General features: G+C 38.5%; 1 protein-coding gene across 1 annotated transcript; it reads right to left on the bottom strand.

Annotated features, from left to right (window-relative positions):
* Positions 1-4,722: 4,722 nt before the first annotated feature.
* On the bottom strand, positions 4,723-14,647 carry LOC146980873 (uncharacterized). The gene is made up of 5 exons (XM_085788038.1): positions 14,515-14,647; positions 10,662-10,712; positions 9,508-9,561; positions 8,426-8,995; positions 4,723-7,496 (listed from the first exon to the last, which is right to left on the bottom strand). The coding sequence occupies exons 1-5, from the start codon at positions 14,645-14,647 to the stop codon at positions 4,723-4,725; spliced, it is 3,582 nt and encodes a 1,193-aa protein (XP_085644164.1).

Raw genomic sequence — 14,647 nt, 5'->3', positions numbered from 1 at the left:
TATTGACAAGAAACAAAGCACCGATGTAAAGTTTTGAGGTATGCCTTAGGACCACACCCAACCTGCATTTTGATTCACACACCTGACAAATGACGTTCTCTTGCAACTTACCACGTTATCACTGCAGCAAAGTATGTCTACATAAAATACAGCTAAAATACTCTTGGTAAAGTACTAAAAACTGACACAGACCCGTTTTCTGATCAGTCCGTGAAGTAACGTCCTCAAATTGAATCTAAATGCTCACCTGTGGTTGATCAATAATCCCTTCTTGAGGTCGGTTTGCATTCACCTGCTTTGAAATAATCACGTTGTCCGTTCATTCAGTTACAAGGTTGATGTACTTCATCTTTACTCTTTATGTTATGAAGTTATTGTTCATGTTTCTTTCCCGCAGCTTTATGTGTTGTTGCGCCATCAGTCCACGCCCATGCTGAAAGTGAAATTCCACACCTACCTACCTGAGAAGGGTGTAATGAAATGAAATAAAAGAAGAACCAACTGTGGCAAATAGTCTATTAATATTTTTTCATTCCCCCTTCACAAAATTGTCACTGTTGATCTAAATATTTTCATAAACAAAGATTTCCGTTAAATGACGATTTCCGGACTATAGGCCTAATGACTTTTGATTATGCATAAAACATTAAGATGCTTTAGCTTACATCTGTAAGGCACCGACAGACGGAACATGTGTCATATAGATTGTAATTTGATCACCTTGATAAACTTATCTATCTATCTATCTATCTATCTATCTATCTATCTATCTATCTATCTATCTATCTATCTATCTATGTCTTATATTAAACCGAAGTTGGTTTTAGTTATAACCCGTGTGTATCACAATAACTTAATTCTTCTTCAGATAAAACATTAATAGAAAAAGTGTACACAAACAAACAAAACATAACAAGAACTACAAGCAGTAATGTGTGGAGCTTATTTCATTATGTTAGAGCTCCATCTGCTGCAAACCAAGAGACAATGCAGCTCAGTGTAGCTACAGACACCACTTAAATATGAGGAAAAGCATAAAAAACAGTAAAGGTACAAAGCAATACAAAGTGACAAAAAAACAAAACAAAAAAAACCTAAAGCATAGAAAGCAATAAGACAAAAAAACAACTACAAGAGTGATGTTATGATGATGATGATGAAGAAACTGCTGCAGGTAAGCAATAAGAGACAGAAATTGCCCACCAAAAGGATGAAAGAACATAATTAAAAATGCATGCAAAAAAACACAGAGAAGTAAATAAGACTCACCAGACTCAGTTAGCCCACTACTGTAGATGAACACAGCCTGAGCTCCACTCCACTCACTTTCATTCTGGATGTTTGCTTCCTGCGGTCCATTGCCTTGAATAGACCATAAACCCATCAACATGTAGCAGAGACACAGACCATTCACTGTTCACATCATTACATCCTGAGTGAAAATGGTCATCAACCTGAGTAAGAGGTGGAGCTGGGGGAGCAGAGACCGCGGTGTTACTGTTTGCCGCTTAAATTAATATGGCGAGCAATGCAAACTCTCCCGTTACCATCGTTAGCCATACTCACAGGCTTAGCTAGTTAACGAGCTAATGTTAAGCTATCTAGCAGATGTAAATGAGCTCACACATTGATACGTTAGAAGTGTCAAAGTAATAAAATGATACTATAATTTCACTCACCAACAAAACTGGAGAACAGCAACGAGCCAAACTGTCTGAAATCCTCCAAAAGACACCGACAACAACGAGCTCAGCAGCAACACTACAGCCATGTTCAGCTAAAGAGTCACCAAGCGGACAGGTAACGGCTTTCAAACTGTCGCGGCAGTCACCTGTCAATCAAAGCGGCCACGCCCACAATGACGTTTACACTCTAGGATTGACTTGCATCTCTTCTCTTGTTCATGTCATTGATGATGAATTTAAATAAAGATTGAAGTTAAAAAAAAAAATCTCTTCTCTTGTTCACTCCAATGATATATTAGTACAGTAAACTAGATACCAGATTATTTTGCTCCACAATCACAGAAATTTAATCCGAGCCAAACAGATCCACAGTGAAGGGTTAGAGCAGCCTTGCCTCCGTGTGTGTTATTTACCAGAGAGACCCACGATTCACACTATACCTAATAGTCAGACATTAACACAACCACAAAAACACCATAATGTAGCGTTCTTTTGCTTCTTTCTTGTTTAACTGCTGTAGAAATGCAGACAGACATTTTCAGAGATGGCCTACATCTATCTACATTATGTATAGACTTTTTAGCTTAGCTTCTTGATTTTCTCTTGTCTTTGGCCTAATTGAACAAGGATTTAACTTGAATTTACCTTTTTTCATTGTATTACAATAGTGATGAAAACCATAGGTAATTTCTCAGTTTGTAGAGTGGACGGGCTTTTAGTCCATCTGTTCATTCATCCACGAGTTGGCCGGAGTGTCGGGGACGCAACGGAGGAGAGAAGGAGAGGATGAATCTGTGCCAAATAAAAGATAGGCTATTTTACCTCAGAGAATTTCCATAAATCTGTTTTTTTTTTTTTTTTTTAGCTGTCAGATCACAGTGAAACAAATGAAACCAATTTACTTTCGTGTGTATGTGTGAATATAGGCTATGTGTTAAAGCATCCCTCCTCGTGACACGCTTACAGTGGTCTAGACATGCAGGAAGGAGCGCCTAAACTAAACACTGAACAATGAGCAAAGGGTCTAAGCAACAGAAACCAGTCTAACCAATTTAACCAGGTTAACTTTATTCTTTTTAAAAGTTGAGATCTCAAGGTATGCAAAAAACAATGAGACATGAAGTCCCAGAGAAGCATCTGTTCATGTTACAATATCATAAGTTGTATGAAGTATTTATAATTAAAAAAAAACAACAATAATGTTAATGATAAAGTAGCCAAACACAGTAGTAGAAATGAGAAACAACATAAAACACAAGTCTAACTCACCCAGCAATATGCCTACATTTGGTCTGAAATAAGTATTTAATCTTTAAGTGCTGAACTGAAGGCAACTGGACTTCTTGATTTAATACATTTCACCTCTCATTAAAAGGCTTCTTGAGTTCTGATAACAATAGCAAGAGAAAGTCAATAAAGTCAGTAGCCTAATCAGTTGTGTACCCTTTTTCTGGGATTAAAATAATTGACATACCACTTCATTTCATCAACACATTCACAATAATAATAATAATAGTTTCTCAACTGTGCGAGGAATGTCGAATGTACTGGTTTTTTATCTGTTATGTGTGACTGTCCATGACAAATTTCCCTGCGGGGATAATAAAGTTTATATTATTATTATTATTATTATTATTATTATTATTATTATTCATACTCATTCATAGGTTATTCTTAGAAACACTGACACCCAGTGGTGAACATGAAAACTGTATGGTCTTTTTACCAACACAACCATGTAGAAATTAGTAGACATCCTGCAAAAAAAAATTGCGCTAGTGTTGTTACCTAATGACAAAATGTACAAAAAGCATTACAGCGTCAGTTCTGGTCTCATGATATGGTCAAGGTGGCTTTTTATATACATAAAGTTGAGTGATTCTGAACAAGTAAAAGTCATAATGTAAAAATCTATCTAAAAGTAAAAAATTGACATCACTATGCTTAAACCAATATTCACACTCTTTTGTTTTGCAATTCATTAACCTAAGTAGCTGTCTGAAAAAATATAAGAAACTGAAACAATGTTTTTGTTAGTAATATTTAACCAATACATACAAATTTAAATGACCTACAACATTGATTTATACAAAGGTTTCACCTCTTGACCTTTATTCCCATGAACTTCTGTTACTGACATCAGCTTTATTTTTCCAGTGTTTGGGGAAAGCTTCTTGGTATATTCTGCTGCTGACAGCACCATCTCATCACTGAAAACTGTTTCAGTGTGACTGAGGAGATCCACACTGTTGTAGTGATGGAAGTTTTAGGAGGTTGAGAACCTGGCTGCAGAGGAAGGTGTGTAAGCCAGGCTGGCTCAGGCTCATCTTCAGGTGATGGTTTTCTCTTTTTTTTTTGTAGCTTTAGATCGACAAACACCACCACAGCTGAGTGGAGGACAGATTTTAGAGGTGTCTTTGGATGAAAAGTTGGGAGGTAAGGAAACTGTGGGGCTGCTGAAAGATGTATTGCAATACCAGTGCCTAAAAGAACTTCTTGATGACAAATGGGAGACGATGACAATGACAAGGCCGTTATGTGAGGGTTCTTCCAACTTCTTCCTCACACTGTCAGAAGTCACCTGCAGAATGCTCTTCACTTGACTAATTAAAACATTATTCAGTTATATAATAGCAAAAAAAATGACTAAAAAGAATCCCTCCTTCCAAGTAAAAAATAAAAATGTAGAGTATGAATAAAAAGAAACACAATATTCTGAAGTATAATAGTAACCATTATCAACATCAAAGCCTCCTTTAACTCTGTGTGTGACAATAAAATATAAAACTGTTCAGCCCTAAGCAAAATTACAGCTCATGTAAACTCATTTAAAGCAAACTACTGTAACTACATTATTTCTCATTAGCTGAACTTTTGGACACTGGCTGACCAGAACAATATGAGAATGTGAGACATTGTAGTTAGAACCATGAGTGGATATTATTGATGGGGGAAAATGTGTAAATAAAACATTTAATTTAACCTTTTTATTTTGATACTAGAATCAAAAGGGAGGAACCTCTGGTGTTGTCGCATCTCATAAAATGTTACAGTTCTTCTCTTTCCTCACATCCTCTTTCCTCACATCCTCTTTTCTCACATGTTCCTTCATCAAGTTGTTGATTTCTTCCTCATGTTTTGTCTTTAGATCATCAGTTGCTTTGTTCTGATCTTCTTCGTTTTGAGTTGAAACTTTATTTTCCAACTCTCTCATTTCTTGTTCTTGCTTTTGCTTCTTTTCCTCAAACTGTTTCTTGAAACTTTCATCTTTCATCAACTGTTCAATCAACAAGTCTCTGTTTTCTTTTAATTTCGTCATCATACTAGCAAACTCATTTTCATATTTATTTTTGAACTCATTGAATTCTTCTGCTTTCTTTCTGGCCTCCGATTCATATTTGTTTTTAATATTCCCAATCTCTCTGGTGTGTTCCCTTAACTGTTTTTGCTGCATCTCTTCCTGTTCTTTTCTTTTCTTGTCCTCTTCTATTCTTTTGTTATTTTCTTCCTCCTTTGCCTTCTCATACTCCTCTTGGAGTTTTTGAAGTTTTTCTTTCTCCTTTTCTCTCTGTTTATCTTGCTCGGCCCACCATTGTTTTCGCTGATTCTCCCAATCATCTCGTTGTTTTCTCATCTCTTCTCTGCTCTTTTCCAGCTCTGCATCAGTTTTCTCCTTTGACTCTGATTTGGCTATTATCTTTTCCTCCAATTGTTGACGTTTCTGTTCCCACTCCTTTGCTTTAGTCTCCCCTTCCTCTCTCCACTTCTTTTCCTCATCCTTTCTCTTTTCTTCTTCTATTTTTCTTTTCTCATACTCCTTTTTGATGTTTTCTTCTTTTTCCTCAAGTTCTTTCTCCCTCTCTCTTCTCTCCTTTTCCATCTTTGCCTTCTGTTCTGACATTTTTGTTTCCATTTGTTGCATTTGTTCCTCATGCTTTCTTTTAAGTTCATCCTTCTCTTGCTGCATTTCTTCTTCTTTTTCCTTTAAGATCCTCTTAAACTCATTTTCTATGGCTGCCTCAGCTTCTTGGAGCAGTTCATTTGTGTAGTATTTGCTGCCATTTTTCTTTATCATTGTCTCAACCATGATCAGCAGTTCAGTGACTTGTTGACGGTTGTCTGGATATTTATTTTTGAACAAATGGTATCTGCCTCCACAGTCACGAATTAGTTTTTTGACAAAGTCGTCACACTCATTTATGTATTCCTGAAATGACTGATCTTGGAATTGGTCTCCTCCTGTGAATATGATGATTATGAAATCAGTTGACTTCTTCCCAAAGACCTGTTTGATCAGCTCCACAGATTTTGTTTCCTGCTCTGTAATGCGACCAGTTTCCATCACCAGTAAGAAGACATGAGGTCCAGGAGCCAACATGTTGATGCATTTCACCAGCTCCTCTTGAACGTTTTCATCGGACAGAGTTGTGTCAAACAAGCCGGGGGTGTCGACTACAACAACAGGCCGTCCATTTATCTCTCCAACTGCTTTTTCACAAAACTTGGTGACTGACTTTGGGCTGCATTTAGAATTAAAATGCTTTTTGCCTAAAATGGTGTTTCCAGTCGAGCTCTTCCCAGTGCCAGTCCGACCAACCAGAACCATCCTGAGAGCCTCTGTGCTCTGATCATGATCTTCATCTTCTATCCCACTTTTCTGTTTCACTGCCTGGAGTTTAGCATCGAGTCTTGTAACCCTCTCCATCTGAGCCCTGGTGAACATGTCCTTAGTGAAGCATCTGGATCCTTCAACACTCATCTTGTCCACAGTGTCCAACAACTCAGGGATCTGCTGTTTGTCCTTGATGTTGACAACGACAGATCTTCCTCCACAGCTCTGACAGAGCTCCTGGATGTCTCTGTTATCTCTGACAAAGTTAACAACAGCTGGAACTGTAGGATCTGACTCCACAGTGAACAGGATCATGGTGAAGTCATTGACTCTACAGCTGAATGTGTTCTGGATGGTTTCTAACTCTCCTTTGTCTTCATCAGTGAGGGGACCCACAGGTAGGACCAGGATGAAGCCATGGACGCCCTCAGGACCACAGAGGGAGATGCACCTGAGTGATTCCTCCATCACTTCCTCCTGAGGTTTTCCATACAAGGCAGGAAGCTCCACCAGGGAAACCTGACGTCCACACACCTCTCCCTGATGTTTAACACACTCTGATGAGTTGGAGACTGAATGAAGCTCTGTCTGACCTAAAATGGCCTCAGCTGCTGAAGTCTTCCCTGCTCCTCTCCTCCCACACAGAACCAGGTTTAGAGCTGGGTTCATGGGGTCAGACTCTGCAGTGAAGGTGAGGAAGGTTCTTCTGTTTGTTTGCATAATGTTCTCAATCTTCTCCATCAGCTGATTATGGTCATTTTCAAACATATTGTGTTGTCTTCCTCCACAGTCTAAAAGCAGTTGTTGAACAGGGACACTGATTTTAGTCTCCTTGTGTGTTATGACGACCATTGAGTGTTTAAAAGCATCTTGACCAAATAAACTCAGGATGAAGTTCAGTGTTTTTCTGTCTTTGGTGAACTCAGAAGGCTTCACCATCAGCAGTAGAACATTTGGTCCAGGAGAACAAAGAGACACACAGTTCTTCACCTCTTCTCTCAATGCTTCCACAGAAAGACTGAACATGTCTGGAGTTTTCACCACTGTTACTGGTTTTCCTCTCCACTCTCTTCTGGCAGCCTCACATCGCTTTCGTAGGTTGAATTTTGAAGGTTGAAAGTCTTTTCTGCCAGTGATAGATCTGAAGAGTGTTTTCTTTTTGTCCTCACTTTTACCAATCATCACAATCCTCAGTTCACCTGCTACGCAATTATGAAAACAAACATTAAAAACATTATTTTGAGAATCCAAGTAACATGTTTACTTCTTAACTCAACATACTAACTGTAATTAATTATCACTTGAATAAAGAAGTACCTACTAATGAGTGACTGCCTCTCATTGTAGCAACATAATTTGCCCTCCACTTTTAGATATACAAACCTGTACATTTTTTCAGTTTGTTTTGGACACTTTATGGACACTTTATGGACACTTTTCAGTCAGTATCCTTACCCATATCCTAAATGACCATTCACTTTTCTGACTGGTTCTACAGATGAACATACTATAAACCAATTTTTTTTGTTACATATAACATATTGCTACTGTGTTTACCTGGATAATAATGGCATGTTATACACTTACATGGTTGGGTTCTCGAACATTCACTGGGAGTTTTCACCTCTGTCAATGACACAGAAATACAAGAGTAAAACAATGTGATTCTGTTTTCAGTGATTAATAATTAAAGCTGTAATTTACTGAGTGATTGTCCTGCACTTAGATAGATAGATAGATAGATAGATAGATAGATAGATAGATAGATAGATAGATAGATAGATAGATAGATAGATAGATAGATAGATAGATAGATAGATAGATAGATAGATAGATAGATAGATAGATAGATAGATAGATAGATAGATAGATAAGTTTATTGGTCACATGCAAAGCTAAAACCAAGGTTAAAAAACAGTGCAGTGAAATGCAAAAAAAACAAGCTCTATTTTAAAATAAAACAATTATAAAGACATCGCTCTCAGTAATAAATAAACTAAGATAAAAATAAATATAATAAATAGGGAAGCCCATAAGAGTCCTTAAAATCATGGCAACTTACCAACAGTTTTTGTAGGAGCCAAGTTCAAACTGGTTCCTTCCTCTTGTTTCAGGTTTTCCTGATCACATGTTGAACCTGAAGATGCTTCTACAAAAACATCACAGCTCACATATCCATTGTTTTTCTTTACAATTCGAGCCATTCTTGTTAACAGCTGTGGAAGTTCAAGGTTCTCCTGCTTCAAGTATCTGTATCTACAGATTTTGATCATGTCTTTTAATGGTGGATAGTTCATGTAGTTTCCACCTGAACTCTCCTCTCTGGGTGTTGATATCAGTATCAGTGAATGATCAAATGATCGATCACTGAAGCGTTGAAGAACTCTGCAGAGCCTCAGTCTTTGTTCCTCAGTGAAGTCTTGAGGCTGTAGAACCAGCAGGAACACATGAGGTCCAGGATCAGAGAGACTCACACAGTCCTTTATAAACTCTGTCAGTTTGTCATCAGAGATGTTTGGATGCAGCAGATCTGGAGTGTTGATGAGGACTATTTGTTTATCCCTCCATCTTCCACTGACTCTCTGACAACAGTCTGGTTCTTCCTCAGTAGTGAACTTGGTCTCTCTCAGTATGAAGTTCCCCACTGAACTCCTCTCAGACCAGCTGTTCCCCAGAAGAACAACCCTCAGCTCAGACACTGAAGAGAAAAACAATTTCATTTATACAAGGAAAAGTGCGAGTTCCTTATGAGGTAGAAAAATGTGTGAAGATTCGGTGACATTGCTTGGCTAGTTTCTATGAAATGCAACATCAAATCTCCATGTGGACTTCAGCACTGTGTTCTGTACAAAGATTTTTAGGGTTCCACAAGTTGTCTGGGATTGAACTATTATCAGTTTACTTTAGTCTGATATACTTCTTGGTATATGAAACTAAAATAAATTAGATTCCGATAGTTCATAGCTTTTGCTGTGGTTCACTTTAATTCAGATGCAAATTCAAGTAATGCAGGTTTTTGGGAGCACAACATCCCGATTATGGCTGCTTGCAGCTTTAATCTTGTGTAATCTTAAAATTAGATTCACTTTGAATATTTAATCATTAAAACATCTCTAAACAGTGTCCTTTTACAGTCCAGCTGCTAAAATCCAGAAAGATGATCATCATACTATTATAAACAACACTGTGATTCAATTCAGTTTGACTCACTGTCCGGTGGTATAAATTCAAAGCTGCTGCTGCGTTTCAGAGGTTCATCTTCATCTGTAAGGATATGTAAACATGTCAAACACATTATCAGGATTAACAGATTATTCCTTACAATCTTTTTATTACAAGATTCTGTTGCGAGGTCTTTTCTCAACATCTTAAATTGAGGAAAATGTGTCTTTTATCAACAAGAACACAGTAGAAAGTAAAACATTATCACTGAGATTTAGTCTAAATAGGAACTACTTCTGCCTAAGATTGTCATATAAACTGTGGCTGACTTAAAGTTGTGTGTTAAACTTCTGCAGTTTTGAAAACCAGAATGCAGTTAACAATGTGTATGGAAAGACATACTGTGGTGACACCACAAGCCCTGTCAAACACCGGAGATGTGATCACATGACATGAAATGGAGAAGAGAGGTGCTGCAAAGGCTTGGAAGAGAGAGAATCAAGCTCCTAGATGACTGTCACTGACTGTGGAAGTGATTCATGTCTGTCCAGGATTCAGTTTGTGTGTTAATGTTCTTGGACTGATAAAAATAAATATGATTATTAAGAAAATAATAATTAATGCTTTAAATAACTATATAAAGATCGGGGTTGAAACTTTTGAATTCAACTAAATGTATTCTTCTTTGGTTTGAAATAATAAAGACAGAGTAGCCTGATGTCTTATTTAAAATGATAATTATTTTCCTTCTCAGAACATGAGGCTTTTGTACAGAGTATCGGTATCTGTGATAACGGCAAAGGCACTGCACATCACTACTGAGTATCCAACACAGTTTATTCATGAGTTAGCCTAATTAGGTGGCCCAAAAAAGATAAATGTCAACATACCTGAGGCCAATTTATTTCACTTCATCCAGATGTTGTAAAGATTGTAAACCAATCTATTTCTAGAATATGTACAGTATGTATTTAATCAGTAGGGCCTCTTTGATTCTATTCTTATAGAATTATATCATGTAGTCTCTGTCCGCTGTGAGAATAAATGTGCTCCAGAGATGTAACACAAATAAATATACAGAAATGTTGTACCTGTTAAAGTAGTTACAGATATCAGATCCCTGATCAGTGGAACCACTGAATGATCATATTATTTTCCATCCAGCTACGAGTATGAATTAACATGATGCTTCACTGACTCACCTGGTGCTGCAACTGCCATTGTGAGCTCTGAGGAAATCAGGACTAATTCACCTGGAGGGAGGAGAGAATAGAGTTTAGATTCTGTCAAATATAAAACTGTTATTTACACACTCAGACACAAGTCTATATGATTAAATGTTCAGGTAAAGTCTTTTAACAAGCAGTGAATAGTGTTACAGCACTGTGTCAACCTTTTTGTCTTTAAATAAAAGTGACTCAATGCAATCGTTTACGTTTTAGTTTAGGATTTATTTTTAATGCCAAAATAAATTTAGTGTCAGTGTGTCACCATTCTACCCTTGTGCTCCTTAAGCTTATTCTCTATGAAATACATCTAACACTTCATCATATTGAACTCGAACTCTGGTAACATTTTCTTGTCCTGTTAATATTTAACTCTGAAGTGGAATCTAAAATGGGGGGATACTAAATATGTCAAATTAGTTTTCTTTTCGCACACTCAATCCAGAAAGCTCTCTCTTGCTGGATAATGGTCCCCCCCCCCCCCCAATTCCCACACCTCTCATTCTCCAGAATATGTACATTTTTGCTTAGCCTATAGATTTTTTACGTTATCTTTCTGCCAATATAAAACTGGGTCACCAATATTCTTATCTTACAAGAAATTTAACTTCAAACTATGTCACCGGTATGCTTAGTCTGTTAATGTCTGTGCTGAATTATAGAGACGGCTTTAATATGTGAGCAAATGCTTCTCACAATGAGTAATTATTGGGTTCTTGAAATGCATTGTCATCATTTTTTATTATGTGTAAAACGTTTTTTTTATGGTAAAATGCCTACAACACTGTAATCATATCCTACAATACGTACAGTAGTCTGGAGAATGGCACAAGCTTTTTTTTTGCATCACTCCTTCACATTCTCTTGAAACCTATATTGTATCAAACAATAATTGTGTGAAAATAAATAACAAAGAACGTTCCAAAAATTGAGTCTGGACACTCACCTGTGAATGATCAATAATCACTTTTTGATGTCCAATAATTGCTTCTGATCGAATTTTATGTTAAGGTCGCATTTCATTTGGAGCTGAATTTGTTACTACGCTGTCACTCCATTTTGATCCTGAGCTGTTTGCAGTTATTGTCCCGATACCTGTAGGATAATAAAAAAATAAAAAGGGAGTAGGAGAGCTCATATGTTCAAAGGTGATTGAAGATCAGAAGAGTGTATTGATGCTTTTCAGAAGTGGTTGACTCTTAAATGAAGAGATGAGTCCAAGGTCTAAACTTCAAAGTGATTCATCCCCACCACTACAACATGTGTCATGTGATTTAGAAATAAAATGGCCATAATTGTTGTTCAACGGTCAGTCAGGTGAAATAAGTGTGAGAGCCATAATAGGCCTATGTAAACTAGAAAATTTCCTCTGGGAAATTTTGAGAGGGCCACGAGAGCTACGGCCGGTTTTGACATCTCTGTCAACATGGGAATCAAACCCACGACAGACACATGATCATCTTTCTATAAGCACTGATATGGAGGAGCTGTAACCACATTAGGTTACCTGTGCGTGCGTGTGTGTGTGTGTGTGCGTGCGTGCGTGCGTGCATGCGTGTGTGTGTGTGTGTGTAATCACATGAAGTTACCTGTGTGTGTTGGAGTGTGGGAGAGGAGTGCGCGCTTACTTATATAACCAGGGTGACTACCAGGGATTTTTAACGTTCCAAAATCGCCGAGCAGTGTACACCCACCTCCGATAGTCACCCTGGTTACGGAATAAACTAAGGCAGCCTCCTCTCGCCGGACGCCGGTGTAGTAGTAGGCCTACCCGGCTCCAAAGTGGGTGGAAGAGGCTAAAACCCAGTGCTACACCCGGCTGCTTTCCCTGGAGCAGCTGGGGGAGAATCAGATTAATCAGCAGTCAGTTTCACGCCTTGTTCAACTGTGAGGACTAGTGCGAGGAGGCTGAGGCTAGTGCTAGTGCTAGCAGGAGCCCAGCCCACCACAACGGCTCTCATGTCTGTTACAACATAAAGTTGCCGGTGTTTACAATCTGCATGAACAAAACGCCACACTCTACCTATATTAATTCATAACAATTATTATAACTATTTATTGTTCGTTTTCAAGTGGCACCACATCGTCTGGACCCCACTTTTGGGAGATCTGTCATCTGTTTGGGTTGCACTGCACTTCCGGCTATCAACTGCGCCGTGACATAGGCCTATTGACTCAGCAGCACCACCTGTTGTTGTGGAGTGCGAGTTACAGGTCTGGCTGTGAGTGCAAGTGTGTGGATCAGCGTGGAGGGTGGAATATTACTGCCAAAAGTCACGTGACAGTTCCATAGTTGTAGAATTGTAGTTGTAGTTGTAGAATTGTGTTTTTATACTTGAAGGATTTTTTTTCTTTTACTTGAAGAAATATGTTTTTTGTTTCTGAAGCATGGTGTATTTATTCGATAGGTGCATTTCTTATTTGTGAAACAAAATGCATTAGTTTGTGAATGATGTTTTGTATTTGCAAAACACACTGAGTTTGTTTGTGAATTGTTGGGCGTGAGTAAAACATGCTTTGCGGGTTTGTGGGGTTTTGGCAGTAATTTCACCCCATACAATTCTCTATTGTGTCTCCGATACCCCACACTCTGCCACTGAAACCCTCCAGCAAGCCTTCAACAAACTCCAGTATTCTCTCTTCAATCTCAAACTAATTCTCAATGCGGACAAAACCAAGTATATGATCTTCTCAAAAGCCATAAACACCAACTTCTGTATTACTACTTTATCTGGACATAACATACAAAGAGTCACTGAATAAATATGTAGGCATCTGGTTGGATCAAAAACGTACTTACAAATACCATATTGACAACCTTGCAGTTAGTTGATATTTTTATAGGAATAAATCTAACTTTCCATTGACTTACAGAAAGCGCATAATAGAGGTTAGAGGTTCAGTTTTTCTGCTGCTCATACCTGGAACTCTTTTCAACGATCTCTGAAAATGAACTCATTTGTTACCCCGGGCCAGTTTAAAAATATGGTCATAAATATGCACACTTCTGAATGTAACTGCTTCAAAAATAATCCTAAAATTGTTGATAATGCGCGATTATACTTCATGTAACTGCTGCTTGATTTGTATTATAATTAATGCAACTGTTATGTGATTGTTGTTTTGATTTGATGTGCTCTCGACGTCATTGGAAATGAGGGTTTAGATCTAAATAAAGGTTAAAGAAAGAAAGAAAGAAGCAGGTCGGGCAGAGCGGTCAGTTAGCCGGTGTTGCTGGGTAAATTAGCAGCCTCGGAGACACGGGTCCGACCCGCCCTAGCCCCGCCCTCTTGTCCAAATATGGTTTCTTCTGGCTCCAAAAATCAAAGATGGCGGCACCCTGTAAGCCAAACTCCTGGCTTCTAAAACGGCCCTTCACAAACCAATGGGTGACGTCACGGAGGGTTGCCACTTGGTCACCATGTGCTTTTGCATACCTGACAGTTGATTTTTTTTAAAAACGAGGACAGCGCTGCAGAACCGTCAGAGGAGCGGTCTGCTGTTCCTCTCTCTGGTGTTTGGCTGCACTTTGTATAAAAAGAGTTCAAAAACTGTCACCCTTGGTGCCCTTCTGTTAAAGAATGAAAAACCCACGGTATCCTCATTGAAGCCCATGTGTACTGTTTGGGGTGGCCCAACATAGATACATACATGAAGGCACGGACACACATACACACACACACACACACAAACTGAGAGCGGCCAGATGTTGCCTGGGGTGCCAGTCTCCTCATATCGGTTATGCTCATAACGTCACATGTCGCCCCTGAATCTAACTGGCATCTCTGGGATCCCCCATTTATCTTAATGTTGACAAACCATTTCTTACCACATCCCTGAACTGCCCCAATGCTCTGTGCAGTATATATGTGTGCTTCTGTGTCAGACGGGCTCATATCCTCCGGGTATTCGGTGTCTGCTGTGTTGAACTGTCTAGTGGTTTGGCCCTTCTTCATGCACAT

This window comes from Trachurus japonicus, chromosome 9 (genome assembly GCF_045865225.1).
Source record: "Trachurus japonicus isolate A0001 chromosome 9, Traja_1.0".
In the NCBI taxonomy this organism is placed as follows: Eukaryota; Metazoa; Chordata; class Actinopteri; order Carangiformes; family Carangidae; genus Trachurus; species Trachurus japonicus.
This window is presented reverse-complemented; position numbering and strand designations above follow the sequence as displayed.